This window comes from Procambarus clarkii, chromosome 91, assembly GCF_040958095.1.
Source record: "Procambarus clarkii isolate CNS0578487 chromosome 91, FALCON_Pclarkii_2.0, whole genome shotgun sequence".
Classification (NCBI taxonomy): Eukaryota; Metazoa; Arthropoda; class Malacostraca; order Decapoda; family Cambaridae; genus Procambarus; species Procambarus clarkii.
The window spans coordinates 9,099,344-9,119,343 of record NC_091240.1 but is presented as its reverse complement, the minus strand read 5'-3'; the positions used below and the strand labels follow the sequence as shown (position 1 = coordinate 9,119,343).

Genomic DNA, 20,000 nt, shown 5'->3' with positions numbered 1-20,000 from the left:
ACCCCCTGCAAGCACAAATACTTCAGAACCCTCGTGGCGCAGGGGTAAAGCACTCGCTCGGCGCTTGGCGAGCGCTTTGGACTCGGTTCGTATCCTGTCCGGGGAAGATTGACTGGGCGCCAATCCTTAACTCTAGCCTCTGTTCACCCAACAGTAAAATGAGTACCTGGTTGTTAAACGATTTGTCGGGGAAAAATTAGGATTAAGGACTTGCTCGAAACGCTATACGTACTAGTGGCTTTACAAGAAATTAAGAATTATATATTCAAGTAAATCTCCAAATCACTGGAGATCGGATTGGAACCAATCGGAGGCGTGAACCACAAGACAAGAAATAAACAAGAAGTCTTCCTCAGGCATGCCTAAACACCCTTCTCTCGGGTTTATACCCCGGCGCTAACACTAATATATATTTTTTTCCCCCCATGGAGAGGAGTTTCTTCCCCCGGGTCGTTGTTGTAAGTGCGTTTAGCAATTCTCTCGCGGCTTGTTGAGAGGCTCTCAGCAGCCCGGTCGGAGCCGGTCGGAGCCGGTCGGAGCCCGTCGGCCGAGCGGACAGCACGCTGGACTTGTGATCCTGTGCTCCTGGGTTCGATCCCAGGCGCCGGTGAGAAACAATGGGCAGAGTTTCTTTCACCCTATGCCCCTGTTACCTAGCAGTAAAATAGGTACCTGAGAGTTAGTCAGCTGTCACGGGCTGCTTCCTGGAGGTGGAGGCCTGGTCAAGGACCGGGCCGCGGACACTAAAAAGCCCCGAAATCATCTCAAGATAACCAGCCCACTTTATTACTTTAATCAATATTCTTCCACTGGAGTTTTTTATTTCTTATTTCCTCTTGATTTTTTGTGTTAATTTTACTTTAATTTGCTGTGGTAATTTGGTGTTATTTTTACGAATGAGTTGATTGATTTGACTTTGATTTGTTTGTTTTATTCTTTCTAAATTGTTGTCGAATTGGCTTGCATATACTTAAGGGCGCTTGACAGCTGGGTGGACAGCGTTTCGGATTCGTAGTCCTGAGGTTCCGGGTTCGATCCCCGATGGAGGCTGAGACAAATGGGTAAAATGTTTCTTTTACCTTGATGCCCCTGTTACCTAGCAGTAAATAGGTACCTGGGAGTTAGACAGCTGCTACGGGCTGCTTCCTGAGGGTGTGTGCATCAAAAAAGGAGGCCTGGTCGAAGACCGGGCCGTGGGGACGCTAAACCCCGAAATCATCTCAAGATAACCTCAAGATAACCCTCAAGATATCCTCCTCCTCACATCACCTCACCTCACCCACACATCCCCACTTACCTCATCCTTCTTTGCTTCCTTTCTAACCTTTCTAATTATGGGTTTTTCCCATTCTTTATTCCTCAGTTTTCCCCCACTCTTTATTCCTCAGTTTTCCCCCACTCTTTATTCCTCAGTTTTTCCCCCACTCTTTATTCCTCAGTTTCCCCCCACTCTTTATTCCTCAGTTTCCCCCCACTCTTTATTCCTCAGTTTCCCCCCACTCTTTATTTTTTCCACTTCCATTCATTTCACTTGTGTGGTTTAGGGTTATATGTTCTAGCCAGGTTATTGTGACTTATTCTCTGCTCTATTTTCTCCTCCTTTGTTCTATTTCATATTTCCTTTGTTCCATTTCATTTCCTTTGTTCTATCTCCCATTCTGTTCTTTGATCTATATTGTCCCTGTTCCTCTTTCTGGTGATATATATATGCTTGGTTTAGTATCTTTTGGTAATTACTTACTTTCGTATGTGAGTATTTATTATTTGTGCCTGTAGAATTGAACTATTAGCTCTTGGGTCCCGCCTTTCTAACCAATCTATTCTGTTCTATTATGTCTACGACATGTATTGCTCTCTAACACATGTACACATACACACACATCCCCAGGAAGCAGCAGCAACGCCTGTGGGTGTGTGTGTGTGTGTGTGTGTGTGTGTGTGTGTGTGTGTGTGTGTGTGTGTGTGTGTGTGTGTGTGTGTGTGTGTACTTACCTAGTTGTGCTTGCGGGGGGTTGAGCTCTGGCTCTTTGGTCCCGCCTCTCAACGGTCAATCAACTAATGTACAGGTTCCTGAGGGGAACCGTGTGTGTGTACTCACCTATATGTGCTTGCAGGATCGAGCATTGACTCTTGGATCCCGCCTTTCGAGCATCGGTTGTTTACAGCAATGACTCCTGTCCCATTTCCCTATCATACCTGGTTTTAAAATTATGAATAGTATTTGCTTCCACAACCTGTTCCTGAAGTGCATTCCATTTCCCCACTACTCTCACGCTAAAAGAAAACTTCCTTACATCTCTGTGACTCATCTGAGTTTCAAGCTTCCATCCATGTCCTCTCGTTCTGTTACTATTCCGTGTGAACATTTCGTCTATGTCCACTCTGTCAATTCCTCTGAGTATCTTATACGTTCCTATCATGTCCCCCCTCTCCCTTCTTCTTTCTAGTGTCGTAAGGCACAGTTCCCTCAGGCGCTCTTCATACCCCATCCCTCGTAGCTCTGGGACGAGTCTCGTTGCAAACCTCTGAACCTTTTCCAGTTTCATTATATGCTTCTTCAGATGGGGACTCCATGATGAGGCGGCATACTCTAAGACTGGCCTTACGTAGGCAGTGTAAAGCGCCCTAAATGCCTCCTTACTTAGGTTTCTGAATGATGTTCTAACTTTTGCCAGTGTAGAGTACGCTGCTGTCGTTATCCTATTAATATGTGCCTCAGGAGATAGATTAGGTGTTACGTCCACCCCCAGGTCTCTTTCACGCGTCGTTACAGGTAGGCTGTTCCCCTTCATTGTGTACTGTCCCTTTGGTCTCCTATCTCCTAGTCCCATTTCCATAACTTTACATTTGCTCGTGTTGAATTCTAGTAGCCATTTCTCTGACCATCTCTGCAATCTGTTCAGGTCCTCTTGGAGGATCCTGCAATCCTCATCTGTCACAACTCTTCTCATCAACTTTGCATCATCCGCAAACATCGACATGTAGGACTCTACGCCTGTAAACATGTCGTTAACATACACAAGAAATAGAATTGGTCCCAGCACCGATCCTTGTGGTACTCCACTTGTTACTGTTCGCCAGTCCGACTTCTCGCCCCCTACCGTAACTCTTTGGCTCCTTCCTGTTAGGTAGTTCCTTATCCATTCTAGGACCTTTCCCCCCACCCCCGCCTGCCTCTCGAGCTTGAACAGCAGTCTCATGTGCGGTACTGTATCAAAGGCTTTTTGGCAGTCCAGAAATATGCAGTCTGCCCAACCATCTCTGTCCTGTCTTATCCTCGTTATTTTATCATAGAATTCCAGAAGGTTTGTTAGGCACGATTTCCCTGTCCAGAACCCATGTTGATGTTTGTTCACAAACCTAATGTTCTCCAGGTGTGCAACCAGTCGTAGCCTAATTATTCTTTCCAGTATTTTACAGGGGATGCTTGTCAGTGATACAGGTCTGTAGTTAAGTGCCTCCTCCCTATCTCCTTTCTTGAAGATCGGCACGACATTTGCCTTCTTCCAGCAACTGGGCAATTCTCCTGACATAAGTGACTCATTAAAGATCATTGCCAGAGGCACGCTGAGGGCCTGTGCTGCTTCTTTTAGTATCCACGGTGATACTTTGTCTGGTCCAACTGCTTTAGTTGCATCTAGAGTTGTCAACTGTTTCATTACCTCCTCTGCTGTCACCTCTATATCTGATAGTCTTTCATCTAGGGTAACCCCTTCCAACAATGGGAGCTGCTCAGGCTCGGTAGTGAACACTCCATGGAAACTGGCATTCAGTGCCTCGCAGATTTCCTTGTCACTTTCAGTATATGCCCCCTCTGTCTTCCTTAGTCTTGTCACTTGGTCGTTCACCGACATTTTTCTTCTTATATGACTGTGTAGTAACTTAGGTTGTTTTTTCGCTTTGATTGCAATATCGTTCTCATAGTCCCTTTCCGATGTTCGTCTTATGTTAATGTAATCGTTCCTAGCTCTGTTGTATCTGCTTCTGTTGTCCTCTGTTCTTTGTCTTCTGTACTTCCTCCACTCCCGCCTGCTGGCCATTTTTGCTTCCTGACACTGTCTATTAAACCATGGGTTATTATATTCCTTCTTATTTTTTCCCTTTACCGTTGGTATAAATCTCTCTTCGGCCTCCTGGCATTTCTGTATGACTAGGTCCATCATATCTTGGACTGTTTTTCCTCTAATTTCTTCCTCCCACTGCACTTCACCCAGATAGTCCCTTATCCTCATATAGTCCCCTTTCCTGTAGTCAGCTCTCCTTTCCCAGATCTCTTGTCCCATGGTCATAATTTTGAATTCCATCATGTAGTCAAAGACTAGGACACAATGGTCACTGGCCCCTAGAGGTATTTCATGCTCTAAATTCTCGATATCTTCTACGTTCTGGGTGAAAATCAGGTCTAATAGGCTCGGTGCATCTCCTCCTCTTTCCCTTGTGTCTTCCTTCACATGTTGTGTCAGGAAATTCCTGTCTATAACATCTACTAATTTTGCTCCCCACGTTTCATCCCCTCCATGGGGATTCCTTGATTCCCAATTTATCTCTCCATGATTTAGGTCCCCCATGATCAGCAGCTTCGCTCTCATTCTGTGGGCTAGTGTTGCTGCCTTCTGCAGTTCATCAATACATGCTTTGTTGTTGTCATCATACTCCTGCCTGGGTCTTCTACTGTTTGGTGGGGGATTGTAGATTACCATGATCACAATGTGTGTGTGTGTGTGTGTGTGTGTGTGTGTGTGTGTGTGTGTGTGTGTGTGTGTGTGCGCGCGTGTGTGTGTGTGTGCGCGTGTGTGTGTGTGTGTGTCACTACCAGGGGTGACTCTCACTACTGGGGGGGGGGGGAGGGTGTTTATGGTGCATTATTTTCACAGCTTTATGCACCTACAATTTTATGGGACAATTTTTCCATACCATTATTGTCGTGACTTGGGAAGAGCAGCGGTAAGCTAATTGTCTCCCATTGTCTCTGTTGCTTAATATTTTCTCACCTTTCTTAGTGAGAGAGATTAAAATGTTAGCAATACTAATAAAAATTATACCAATAATTATACCGAATTATATTATTCCTACTAATAGGAATAAGAATAATAATAGCAATGATTAAAAATAAATATGAAAATATTAATATTGAGAAATAAGGTTTCTAACTAATGATAATAAAAATAGTATTGGATTATATTATAGATTAAAAAGGTTAAATACTGAGTAGAATTTATTTTGGAGTTTCATGTTATTAATATCTGAATGTAAGAATGGAAATTGTGCCCTAGTATTTCTTTGTAATTCTGATACTAAATTGCTAATTGGGTTATTGGTGTCATTTGATTAACAAGGGGGGGGGGGAGAGAGGGTGTGATTTAATAGTTCTCATCTCATTCGGCAGTCCTGTTTAATTGGCTTGCCATCGGAGGCAGCGCAGTGCGTTGGTAACACTGTGATTCCAGTGTCGTTAGCGAGTCGTTCGTTAGTGATTTGGGGCCTTTGATGAGGCCACTGTGTGATTTGTTATCATGGGGTGATTGCGTGCATCCTCACCACACACACACACACACGCACACACACACACACACACACACACACACACACACACACACACACACACACACACACACACACACACACTCACACACACTCACGCACAGCGATTGATGACTGATGAAGATTAAGGCACCCAAAAGGTGGCACGGGCATGAATAACCCGTAAAACCACACACAAACACTGTACGTCCCCTTCCTTAAAACACTCCACCCCCTCCCCACCCTCTCCAACACCCCTTCCCCACCCCCTCTCACCCCCCTCCCTCATACCCCCCTCCCTCACACCCCTACTCTCACCCCCCCCCCCCCCACACACCCCCTCTCTCACACTCGGGGCTGCCTCGGCCAAATTTAAAATGCTCTTGAGATATGGGAGAAGAAACTAGAGTTACTGGAGCTGTCTCTCCAGATTACTCTTTATCTTAATAATTGTTTATATCTTCCTCGCCAGCTGATAAGCTCTGTGTCGCCACACTTATTGTCTTTACCATGTGGAGAAATACGTGTCTTCGCCAGACGTTGGTTCGCCTGGCGTTGGTTCGCTAGGTGTTGGTTCGCTGGGTGTTGGTTCGCTAGGTGTTGGTTCGCTAGGCGTTGGTTCGTCAGGCGTTGGTTCGCCGGACGTTGGTTCGCCAGGCGTTGGTTCGCTAGGCGTTGGTTCGCCAGGCGTTGGTTCGCCAGGTGTTGGTTCGCTAAGCGTTAGGGAGGAAAGGAGAGAGTGAATCTCCCTGGTGTGTAAAGGCTTTACGCCTATCCCGTGTGTTATATGGGAGCACTTCTACGCCGGCTTAACACACACACACACACACACACACACACACACACACACACACACACACACACACACACACACACACACACACACACACACGCACACACACACGCACACACACAACTTCCACTACTACGAGCACCACAACTTAGGGGTCGTAACTCACTCCGGCGAGATTATGATGTCCTATGAAATTTGGTTGATATTAAGTGGATGAATTATAGCTCCTTAATGGCCCGAGTGCATCAGGAACGTCGCTGACCTTTTGACCGCACTTTGGCCCTAACGAGCTCCTCACACCGAACGACCCAACAGCGTGGCAGTTATTTCCTGGGGCTAGATGCAGGCACCTAAAACCTGGCATCCAGAAAGTCTTTTATTCAACGCGGGTCGTGGGCCCTATTAAACGGAGCAGGGGGGAGGAGGGGGGGACATGGAAGGGGAAGGGGGAGACTTGCCCCCTTTGGAAGAGGGGCGGAGGGAGGGTTAACCCATTGGAGGGTAAAGGTATTAAAGTTCCATAATGTTCAAGTTGATTGACTTGAACAAAGGCATATTTAGCGCTCTTGCGGTAGGGACACTAAGAGAGAGAGAGAGAGAGAGAGAGACAGACAGACAGACAGACAGACAGACAGACAGACAGACAGACAGACAGACAGACAGACAGACAGACGTATACCCACCATGGTGTGCACAGGGGAAGATAACTTACAGCTTGGTCATCCATATATTTCCTACAGTTGATTGTGTTAGAGTTCTAGGCCGTGGATGAGAATATTCAGTCGACAGGAGACGCGACGGAACGTTACTGCCCGGGGTGATGGAGTGGATTATGGGAGTGTGGTGTAGCATCTTCAGTGTGGTGTGTAGGGTGTGTAGGGTGTAGTGTGTATTCTGGTGTGTAGAGTGTATTGTGTGCGTGTGTGTGTGTGTGTGTTGTGTATACTTCTAGCTTGTGTAGTGTGCGTGTGTGTGTGTAGTGTGTCTACTTCTAGCTTGTGTAGAGTGTGTGTGTGTGTGTTCTGGTGTGTAGAGTGTATTGGTGTGCGTGTGTATGTGTAGTGTGTATACTTCTAGCTTGTGTAGTGGGTGTGTGTGTGTGTGTGTGTGTTCTGGTGTGGAGAGTATATTGGTGTGCGTGTGTGTGTGTGTAATGAATATTCCTCTAGCGTGTGTAGTGTGTGTGTGTGTGTGTGTGTGTGTGTGTGTGTGTGTGTGTGTGTGTGTGTGTGTGTGTGTGTCTGTCTGTCTGTCAACTAAAATCGTGCAAGTTTGACGTTGGAAAGATTAACGATTGTTGGCGGGGTGTTTCGCCAGAGTGAATTAGTGGTGGTGTCTTCACCCCTCCGGCCTGTCTTCTCTCTGTATTTACAGCTCAGTCAACCAGTCCAACTCACCATCTGTCTATATTTCCTGTCATATGTATTTCCATTCATTCACTCGTCATTCAATCTTTAGGTGTTGAAGAATGAGTCAAGTGTAACCTGACTCCAAGATGTCAGGGTACAGCTTAGAGTCTGCTATCAGCTGATGTCAGGGTACAGCTTGGAGTCTGCTATCAGCTGATGTCAGGGGTGCAGCTTGAAGTCTGCTATCAGCTGATGTCAGGGTACAGCTTGAAGTCTGCTATCAGCTGATGTCAGGGGTGCAGCTTGAAGTCTGCTATCAGCTGATGTCAGGGGTGCAGCTTGGAGTCTGCTATCAGCTGATGTCAGGGGTACAGCTTGAAGTCTGCTATCAGCTGATGTCAGGGTACAGCTTGAAGTCTGCTATCAGCTGATGTCAGGGGTGCAGCTTGGAGTCTGCTATCAGCTGATGTCAGGGGTGCAGCTTGGAGTCTGCTATCAGCTGATGTCAGGGTACAGCTTGGAGTCTGCTATCAGCCGACGTCAGGGTACAGCTTGGAGTCTGCTATCAGCCGACGTCAGGGTACAGCTTGGAGTCTGCTATCAGCTGATGTCAGGGGTACAGCTCGGAGTCTGCTATCAGCCGATGTCAGGGTACAATTTGACTCTCGGTCATCAGTCAAAATTAATTATAATTCTTTCGAAAACTTGAAAGTTTGCTAATTTTGCGTGTCGGCTTCTTTCTGCTACTCTATCATACCATCATCTCCTCCGTCACTCCATCTACAAGAAGAGGTTGTGGAAGCCACCTCCATCCACAACTTCTAAGGCCCGAGTCGGACAAAGAATTTAAAAGTCAAAAAAAGTTAAATTATGAGACGTCCCATGTATGGGACTATCATAGGGGCTCATACAGAGCTAGACGTTATCGTAGACAGTGCTAGGTGTTTACACTCGTGTGTTTGCATGTGACAGGGCGCCCTTGTGTATTAAGTCACTGTGTCCGGGGACAGGAAGCCAGGGTGTATTTATACACTTTAAGGTTTATGGAGGGCGAGAGCTGTAATGTGACGTGCTGCTAAAACAAGCAAGTCGAGTGAGTTGTTATGCACGAATTGATTGATTGATTAATGAAGATTAAGCCGCCCAAGAGGTGGCACGGGCATGAATAACCCGTAAGTGGTAGTATGTTTGGAGTAAATGTGGTCTTTACTCATGTATGCACGAGTGCTGATAACTTTCTTAATTACTTTAGATGCCCTTCCCCTTTCTCCCCTTGCCTTACCCCTTACCCTCTCCTATCCCTTCCCTTCACCCTCCTCCATCTCCTCCCCCCATCCCTCCCCCCTCCACCCTACTTTGTTCACCAAACTCCTACGAAAATTATTAATGTTTCAAGACGTGATGCCTGGTAATGGAAGAGACGTCAGACGCAGCAGGAACTGCGGTAGCAGGTAATTTTCTACTCACATGCCCTTCTTCATGTTTCGGATAGGTATGGTGGTTGAGGAGATGGGGCAGCGGGAGTGGATAGGGGGCAGGAGGAGGAGGAGAAGTGGAAGGAGATGGAAGAGAAGGAGGAGCAGGAGAAGTGGAAGGAGATGGAAGAGAAGGAGGAGCAGGAGGAGTGGAAGGAGATGGAAGAGAAGGAGGAGCAGGAGGAGTGAAAGGAGGTGGAAGAGAAGGAGGAGCAGGAGGAGTGAAAGGAGATGGAAGAGAAGGAGGAGGAGTAGAAGAAGGTGGAATAAGAGGAGGAGGATAAGAACTCAAAGCATCCAGCTCTTGCGTCTCCTTGCCAGAGTACAATAAATGTCATAATATATACATACAAATTACTCCCGTCAAACACACGACCAAACTACAACGTTCCTACAACATTCGAACAAGTTTCAACACCTAACAAGTTGTAACAACCAATATAGCAAGTTGTAACGACGTTCAAATACGTCATATAAACGTTATAACAAGATGTAATAACATTATTACAAGTTGTAACAAGCGGAAATTTGGGACCGGTTAGGTTAGACATACACACAGAACCCACAATAGCGTGATGCATCAAGTGAACAAATCCACAAGGGCCGTGATGAGGGTTCGAATCTACGTCCGAGAGAATCCCAGACGTGGCATTAATCAACTGAGCTACGACATGGTAAAAAGAATTGCAACCGGGATTTCAACTTGACCTACCACGGATCCTGCAATCTCTCCGCGAGACAAACAAACCATGATTTTACACAATTCCCCCGTGCACCCGACCTCTGCCAATAAGCAATTCTACCTCTTCCCCCTTACTTCATTACACACAGAAATCACAATAGCGTGATGCATCAAATGAACAAATCCGGTTGCAATTCTTTTTACCATGTCGTAGCTCGGTTGATTAAGGCGCGTCTGGGATACTCTCGGACGTAGATTCGAACCCTCATCACGGACCCTTGAGAATTTGTTCAGGGTTAGACATATATATGAATGAGATTGGGTGGTTATAAATAGGAGCTGCCTCGTAGGGGCCAATTAGGTCTTCTGCAGTTACCTTTATTCCTACTGTTCTTGCGTCCTTATGACCGTCACGTTGTGTGGTTACGTCGTTCAAAGGATTAGTTCTTAGATAGGCAGAATAAAATTACCATTTACTAAAGCGAAAGATATGGTAGGAAATGTAGACATGTAGAGGGTCCTTAGACACAGGGAACACCTTACGAACAACACAGGGGACCTCTTAAGTCCCTTGATGTTCATTGAGAGAGAGAGAGAGAGAGAGGGGGGGGGAGGGAGGGAGGGGAGAGAGAGAGAGAGAGAGATTGAGAGAGAGAGATTGAGAGAGAGATTGAGAGAGAGAGAGAGAGAGAGAGAGAGAGAGAGAGAGAGAGAGAGAGAGAGAGAGAGAGAGAGAGAGAGGGGGAGGGAGGGAGAGAGATTGAGAGAGAGAGATTGAGAGAGAGATTGAGAGAGAGAGAGAGAGAGATTGAGAGAGAGAGATTGAGAGATTGAGAGAGAGAGAGATTGAGAGAGAGAGAGAAAGAGAGACATACAGACAGACAGACAGACATTAATACAATGTTCATGTACCAGATGTATGAAATAGTACCAGAACAGAAATGATATGAACAAGTTCCTAGTAGTTCCTTGAACTAGAGGAACTGAGATTCATTGTAGGATGAACTTAAAAATACGAATGATGAACTCTGTTATATATATATATATATATATATATATATATATATATATATATATATATATATATATATATATATATATATATATATATGAATATGTTCATTGTTCTTCAGTTCACCTGTAACTGGGGTGGTCATTAGGACCACCAAACTGCTTGTTATTCTCTGGTTAATGCTAACGACTCTCAAGAATGCAATTGTCTCTACTTTCTCTGGATTCTCATTGCTTATTTGGTCATTTCCTTCTGTTTGATTGTAATTTCTTTGCTTGATATCTTCTTTCCTTGGTAAATTAGTAATTCCTTTGTTTGATATCTTCTTTCTTTGGTAAATTAGTAATTCCTTTGATTGATATCTTCTTTCTTTGATAAATTAGTAATTCCTTTGATTGATATCTTCTTTCTTTGATAAATTAGTAATTCCTTTATTTGATATCTTCTTTCCTTGGTAAATTAGTAATTTCTTTTGTTTGATATCTTCTTTCCTTGGTAATTTAGTAATTCCTTCGTTTGATATCTTCTTTCTTTGGTAAATTAGTAATTCCTTTGATATCTTCTTTCCTTGGTAAATTAGTAATACCTTTGATTGATATCTTCTTTCTTTGGTAAATTAGTAATTCCTTTGATTGATATCTTCTTTCTTTGATAAATTAGTAATTCCTTTGATTGATATCTTCTTTCTTTGATAAATTAGTAATTCCTTTGTTTGATATCTTCTTTCTTTGGTAAATTAGTAATTCCTTTGATTGATATCTTCTTTCTTTGATAAATTAGTAATTCCTTTATTTGATATCTTCTTTCCTTGGTAAATTAGTAATTCCTTTGTTTGATATCTTCTTTCTTTAGTAAATTAGTAATTCCTTTGTTTGATATCTTCTTTCTTTGGTAAATTAGTAATTCCTTTGTTTAATATCTTCTTTCTTTGGTAAATTAGTAATTCCTTTGTTTGATATCTTCTTTCCTTGGTAAGTTAGTAATTTCTTTGTTTGATATCTTCTTACCTTGGTAAATTAGTAATTATTTTGATAGTTATTACTTTCTGTTTGATACTAATTACTTTGTTTCATAGTAATTACTTTTGTTTCTTGGTAATCACTTTGTTTCACAGTAATTACTTTCTGCTAAATAGTAATTTACCGTCAGATAGACGGTAATATATCTCCGTCAATCTCCAGCATTCACGACGTAATCATCCACATTGACAGTTCATTTCAATATTATTACACCTGTCTCTTACCCTTGACAGTTTTAAAGCAGTTCGGAAACCTTTTTTTCCTGTGTTGAAACCCTCGGGAAAGTTACCTATCATATTTCTCCAAGACTCGGTAGGTATTTTATTTTTTAGGGGGGAAGGGCTGTCTCGAACACGTTTCGACTCCTCGACCGCGTTCGGACTTGTAAATGTTTCTTGGAAGTCTGAATATTGGTTTTGGGGGGAGTTAAGGGGGTGTTCTTGTAGGGGAAGAAGGGGGGATTGGGGATTGGGGGGGGGGTCTAATTGGTGGTGGTGGTGGGGATGTTGATGGTGTGTGTCTTTTAATGAGTCCACGGCTCATTAAACTCACAAGAGAGAGAGAGAATGATAAAATAACTATTAAAAGAGACTTGTGAGAAGAGGTGAGCGGGTGGCCAAGATGCGAGGCAGGTAGAGGCAGGGTATAAGCCATTAACATGCAGGATGTTGTGTCAAGTAGTAAGGGCCGGGATGACTGTGGCGGAGGCTGGTAGGCAAGAGGGAGATCTTCTGGACGCTCACACACACACACACACACACACACACACACACACACAAGAGGTAACGACTCACAGATGTTGGACGCAAGAATGATAATGGGGTTGTGAAGGCATTAGGAGGGAGAGAGAGAGAGAGGGAGGGGGGATTCACCAACGCTGTGATCAGGGCGCAGTATGTTCGTAGTAATTACTATGGCTGTGCCCGTGGTGGTCGTGCGCACACAATAGTCTTGAGTGTGTGTGTGTGTGTGTGTGTGTGTGTGTGTGTGTGTGTGTGTGTGTGTGTGTGTGTGTGTGTGTGTGCGTGTGTGTGTGAGCTTATCACGCACGAGGCCTCGAAGGCCAGTGAATGGTATGAGACCTTTCAAGGCACGAAAGTGAGCGTTCAGATATGTATCGTCAATCCTAACGATCACAAAAATGCCGATGAAACGAGTGAGAATAAGATAATTATTTCAAAATGTAATATTAGGACAAACTACAGAGATGCTCTGAGAAATGGCTGTTTGACTTCACTCTTAAGTACATGCAAGGTGCTCAGACTGGGAACTGAGTGAGGTCAAATGGAAAAAAAAACAAATACTAGACACAGGGAAAAAAAATAAATTATCAGAAAATAGGCATAACCCCCCCCCCCCACCGTTATGTCTGCCATAGGAGGCAGACATCAACGAGGTAACATCAGCGGCGCATGCGACCCAATTCAAATCGAATCAAACGTTTTATTAATAAATGGTTGGACATTTATAATTGGTCAAGTTCACATAAACAAAATCTTGTTCGTTATTGTCGCTTCTGGATATTAATGAGTGAATTTTTTTAGTTATATTTAGTGAGGAAAGGCTGATAACGTTAGTCCTCACTACAGTGTAAAATAATGAAAATAAAACAAGAGACATGATCATAACATATAAAATTACTTGAGTACTGCAAATAGATTATTTATTAAAAAAAATGTAGTTTGTAAAAAAATTATTTACAAACAGCTCTATTCCCTATCTTGTAAAACACAACATATTAAGCCCTTGCTAGATTGACTTCCATCCCCCCCCCCCAAAAAAAGTACCAATGATGCCATTAATATAATCTACACGGCCCTTGACAAAAATGAGTTCCCAATTGGCCTCTTCATTGACCCGAGGCGAAGGTTTAGACGCATTTCCGATGAGCACATTCGATATTCTCCGCGAGTGCGTGCATTCGCCACGGTGTTTGTCGAGACACTACCCTGATCATCCCGGGGGTGTTGGCCTTACGTGTCTGGGTCACCTGAGGTCCGTATCGACCAGGGAGGGTGAGTGAGGCGGAGTATAGGGGAGTTACCCCGGGCAGCTCTGACCTAACGCCTTGCTGAAGTCTCCCGACTGGTGGCCGCTGGGGGCCGACGGGCGGTCAACTTCGGGAGCTCTATGTCTTTAGGGGGTGCATACGCAGGGGCTAGATGTAGGCGTCGACCCAGGCGTAGGCGTAGGCGTAGACTTCCTCTGGTTGACGACCGGGCCGCGGGGACGCTAAGCCCCGGAAGCACCTCAAGGTAACCTCAAGGTAAGGTAGGCCGGCATGATGCTCGGCGCCCGTGCTCTTCGGCGCCGGAGGAGGGTTGGGTTAAGAACCACGAGCTCAGCTTTTGATACTGTAAACCATAACTACCTCTTACTTTAACTTCACCACTATGGTATCCGAGGACTTGCTCTGAACTGTATCCGTTCCCATCTTAGTGACAAACATCAATATGTAGTCATCAGTAACATAACTTCTCCCCCACTCTACCATTAACAGCAGGAGTGCCACAGGGCAGCATATTAGGACCTATCATATTTCTTGTATACATCAATGATTTACCAAATGTTTCTAACATTCTCAAACCTATACTATTTGCTGACGATATTACCTTCATCTTTTCTGAACACAACCCCCCCCCCACACACACACACTAAATTATGTTGTCAATAATGAACTAAAAAAATCCACTCATGGATGTCAATCAACGATCTCACACTAAACATACAAAAGGCCTTCTAGATTTTATTTGGTAGTAAATGTTAAAATCAAATTCAACTTCAGAGGAACAATGAAATTGTTTAGCTAATTTTCTAAGCTAATTTTTCATTAGCAATGAAAATGAGGGAAAGTTCCTTGATCTATACATAGACAAGAGATTGAACTTCAGCATCCACATACAACACATAGCCAAAAAAGTCTCAAAAACGGTCAATATACTTTCTAAAATCAGATATTATGTTCCCCACTCTGTTCTCCTCTCATTATACTACGCGCTAATCTATCCCTATCTTACATACGGTATCTGTGCATGGGGTCCAATCACGGCAAATTACTTCAAGCCCGATCATCACTCTGCAAAAATTTCTATCAGAATTATAACAAACTCCGTCTTCAGACAACACACAGCCCCTCTGTTTAAGTCCCTTAACATGCTAAAGATTCACTCCACACATCCTCATGTACTATCTACATGTACAAAACCTAGTTCCCTAAATGCTAATCTTGATCTGAAACTTTTCCTTGATAGGTATAAAAGAACCCATGAGCACCACACCATAAATAAAAATCTCTTTAATATCCCCCAAAGTCAAACTAAATCTGTGCAAGGACTCCTTACAAATAAAAGGACCCAGTCTATGGAACTCACTCCCTAATGAATTAAAAAAAAATTCCAATCCATGCCTTATTCCAAAGTAAAACCAAAAAGTACTTAATTTCATCCTCATAGTTTCCTACTTGTACTTTAAATTCACACTGTACCTTGTGCTACTACCCACTTCCCCAATATATTAGTACTTAAGACACATACCTTCACCAGTGTAATCACCTCTGTCAATTTACATTGCAGTTATATGTTGATATACATTTTGCTACAATGTATCTTTTCATCTTTTCTGACATGATAGATTAAGGACCTGCCAGAAACGCTGTGCGTGTTTATGGCTTTGCGAGAATGTAAAAATACCAATTGTATATAATCTCACATACCCCATTGTACCTTCTTATGAGTAAATATCATTATTATAGAGAAAGAATCTGAAATTATAGATTATTTATTATTATTGCAGTAGCCATGTAGAGACTCAACTACCTGATCCTCAAAATATTACGGTACTGGGGTGGTTGGAATGGTAGTGTGTGGTTGTGTATGTGTGTGGTGGGGGGGGGGAGGTGGTTGTTGTACAGACATTCACGCTGGGTTACATGTTCCTGTCGCGAAGCATACCCTTCTCCCTGAGCTAATAACGGCTCTGAACGAGGCAGTTACAGTTTGTAGTTAATGAGGTCGTTTAGAAGCCGCGTAGTCAGTAGTTAACACTGTAGGCGGCAAGCAGGTAAAGACCACTTTGAGAGTCAGTCTTCGCAGCCGTCATGCAAGCAGCTGTCAAGAGTTCGTCACTCCTGTCAGCGAATCCTTGACAGACTCACAGGAGTTATCTTGAGGTTATCTTGAGATGATTTCGGGGCTTAGCGTCCCCGCGGCCCGATCCTCGACCAGGCCTCCCTTTTGTCACACACCCCCAGGAAACAGCCCTTAGCAGCTGTCTAACTCCCAGGTACCTATTTACTGCTAGGTAACAGAGGCATCAGGGTGAAAGAAACATTTTGCCCATTTGTTTCCGCCTCCACCTCCGCGAGCTTGAATAAACAGGTCAGGTGACCTTTGCTTAAACATGTGTGACCCGCAAGAGAAACACCCAATCGTTGTTACACTATATTCTCAGCTCCACAAATTACTCTAAAATGGAGAAACAGCCAATTGAAAATCCCCATTATGAGGAGCAATCACTAAGCCACTATGACTATAGCACTTTGTAGTTAGAAGAGAGACTAAGAGGTGTGTCATGAGAGCACATAGTTGAAGGAACGGCGCTCATTTGAATCAACGTGTATCGAACGCCGACCCTGTAAGAAGCGAGGCCTTTGCTGTCTCGTTTGATCCTATACATTCACTGGAAACAAATTTCCGGAATTGTTGTGTGGTGACCCAGAGTGTATTCGTGTCGGGTGTTAGGTGTATGTGTGTTTTATAGGTGTATGCGTGTGTGTTTTGTCTTGGGGGTTGAACCGCTTCATCTTTATCAATTACTCTATGTTTTCGGCCTCTTTTTTTTCGTCCTCTTTATGCCCGTGGTTTTTTACATCTTTGTTTATACCCTTCGATTATTATTGTTCCTAGATTATCTCTTTTTCCATGTTTTCTTCCCTCTTTGTTTACATGTCTCTCCTATCCATTATCCCTTCTGTTTGCTATGCTAACCCCCTTGTACACAGTCTCTCTCTCTCTCTCTCTCTCTCTCTCTCTCTCTCTCTCTCTCTCTCTCTCTCTCTCTCTCTCTCTCTCTCTCTCTCTCTCTCTCTCTCTCTCTCACACCACCTCATTCCTCCACCTGTCCTTACCCTTAATACATACTAAGAAGCCACTCAGCTCACTTGAGTGCTGTGATCTGTCCAACAAGACGTTTTCCTTGGTTTTACCTACACGTCTCTCACGAGTCCCCCATCATTGTCATGGCAACCAGCTGGCCTACCTCCTCTTGTGTGTACCCAGCTGTTGCTGACTGAACTTGCATTGGGGGAGGGGGGGAGACTAAGCCTACTGTGTCTTATGTGATTGATTTGCATTTACTTACGTGCTGTAAAATCAACGTTTTTAATGTCTCCTCTCTCTCTCTCTCTCTCTCTCTCTCTCTCTCTCTCTCTCTCTCTCTCTCTCTCTCTCTCTCTCTCTCTCTCTCTCTCTCTCTCTCTCTCTCTCTCTACCATCTGGTCTCAGCATCTGCAGTCATTCTCAGGCCTGTTAACTTACCTTGTAAGATTCCTAGTGGTATGAACACCAGGTCTTACCAGAGAGAGAGAGAGAGAGAGAGAGAGAGAGAGAGAGAGAGAGATACAGATAGAGAGTCATTCGTTAGAAAAGGAAACTAAGTTAAAGTACTATAATGCTATAATCTCCTGGAGAACCTTAATAGCATTTAGTTTTGAGTGGATAACTGGCTTGCACAGTTCAGTGCTTAGGGAAAGAAAATGGCGTGTCATACGCTATAGAATATATATATACATTATATATATATATATATATATATATATATATATATATATATATATATATATATATATATATATATATACATTATATATATATACATTATATATATATATATATATATATATATATATGTATATATATATATATATATATATATATATATATATATATATATATATATATATATATATATATATATATATATATATATATACCTCTTCTACCTCCTCCTCCTCCTGCTCCTCTACCTCGTCCTCCCAATCTGTACTTTATGATGTCTTCTCTCCTTTTCTTGCTCTCCCTCCTCCCCTTCTTATCTAGGACACGTCACCTTTCATCTTGCGTTTACAGCTTTTTGTGCCTTTTCTTTGTCTCCCTTCTTCCTTCCCGTCCTCCTCTGTCTTCCTGTTCCGTCCACCGTCCTCCTGTTCCTCCCCTCCTCTCCTTCTGTCTCTTCTCTGCTGGTTGGAATTATTTCATTTATTATCTTCTTGTCAAGTACTTTCTCTTATTTCACTCTGTCTCTCTCTCACTCTCTCTCTCTCTCTCTCTCTCTCTCTCTCTCTCTCTCTCTCTCTCTCTCGTACATATATTTATTTTGTTCACGTTTAACCATTTTCTTTTTTATAATTATTATTTGTCGTTTGCTATGTATGTGTATATTTACTATGTATTTTTGCCTCGACCGGGAGTCGAACCCGGGCCCTTAGCACTACGACCCCGGAGACTATGTGCGTGCGTGGCCGGCTTCCTGGCGCCCCAGACGCATGCATGCGTGTGTTCCGAGGGCACGAATAAGCCCTCGAATAATATTCCTTTCATTGTGTGATTAGCATGCCTAGAGGTCATGTGTGTGGTGGAGAGGGGGGGAGAGAGATGAGCTGGGGGAGAAGAGATGGGGGGGGGGTGAAGGGGTAGGGGGTCCAGAGTGGGTAATGAAGTGGGGGAAGGGGGGAGAGTAGGGTGAAAGGGGGGGTTTAATACTTATATCGTCCGTAACTAATTCACTTGATTACGGGCTATTCATGCCCGTGCCACCTCTTGGGGGGGAGGGGGGCGCTTAATCTTCATCAGTCATTCAGTTCACTTGACTATACTATACATTTTCACTTGAATATAGCGACTATATTCGCTATATTCACTTGATTATTTTTTCCGGTATTCTCTCCTTACGCTTTCTTAGATTTGCTAATATGCTCACTGTGTTCTTAAGACTTACGATACCTTCACTGTCTGCTTAAGACTTACGATACCTTCACTGCCCTCTTAAGCCTTACGATACCTTCAATGCCTTCTTAAGCCTTACGATATCTTCACTGGTGGCTTAAGACTTACGATACTGCCTTCTTAAGACTTACGATACCTTCACTGCCTTCTTAAGCCTTACGGTACCTTCACTGCCTTCTTAAGTCTTACGATATCTTCACTGCCTTCTTAAGTCTTACGATAACTTCACTGCCTTCTTAAGTCTTACGATAATTTCACTGCCTTTTTAAGCCTTACGGTACCTTCACTGCCTTCTTAAGTCTTACGATATCTTCACTGCCTTCTTAAGTCTTACAATACCTTCACTGCCTTCTTAAGTCTTACGATACCTTCACTGTCTTCTTAAGGCTTACGATACCCTCGCAGCCTCTAATACACTCAAAAAGCTGTTCAGCAAACTTAGAATGAAAAACTGAAAGTCTTATTCAACAACAAGAACACCGATGTAAGGGGCCTGACAGCTGAGTGGACAGCGCTTCGGATTCGTAGTCCTGAGGTTCCGCGTTCGATCCCCGGTGGAAGCTAAAACAAATGGGCAGAGTTTCTTTCACCCTGAAATAGGTACCTGGGAGTTAGGCAGCTGCTATGGGCTGCTTCCTGGGGGGGGGGTTAAAAAAAAAGGAGGCCTGGTCGAGGACCGGGCCGCGGGGACGCTATGCTCCGAAATCATCTCAAGATAACTTCAAGATAACTTCAAGATAACACCTGCTGTCAAATCTCCTTAACTTCTTCAAGGCAATACGGTCAAGTGCTTACCAAGCAAACATAACAACCCTTAAGGTGATCGCAAGATCACCTTAGCCTATGTAACTCCTTCTGAGAGCTTGAACTACTCAACTACCCCACTTTAGAAGACTGTAATCGTTACCCCGAGCCAATATTAATGACATGGAACTATGTGAATTCCACTAACGATCCGTAACTATGCATGAAATTACCCATTCCCACTTTCATGACGTTAACCATTGACCTATTGACCTTATATATATATATATATATATATATATATGACGACTGAAACTCACACCCTCAGAAGTGACTTTTCACTTTTCAGTCGCATATAATCCTGGGGACCATTCAGGCTTGTTCGTATATATATATATATATATA

General features: G+C 43.5%; 2 protein-coding genes across 4 annotated transcripts in view; both read left to right on the top strand.

The window, feature by feature from the left end:
* LOC138359537 (uncharacterized) overlaps nt 1-9,326 on the top strand; it is a 31,363-nt gene extending 22,037 nt beyond the window's left edge. The window contains exon 3 of the mRNA XM_069318878.1: nt 9,172-9,326. Within this exon, the coding sequence (XP_069174979.1) occupies nt 9,172-9,326 (155 nt within the window). The remainder of the gene's footprint in view (nt 1-9,171) is intronic.
* Nucleotides 1-20,000, top strand: part of LOC123773990 (monocarboxylate transporter 12) — a 219,636-nt gene that overhangs the window by 94,813 nt on the left and 104,823 nt on the right. The window lies entirely within an intron of this gene.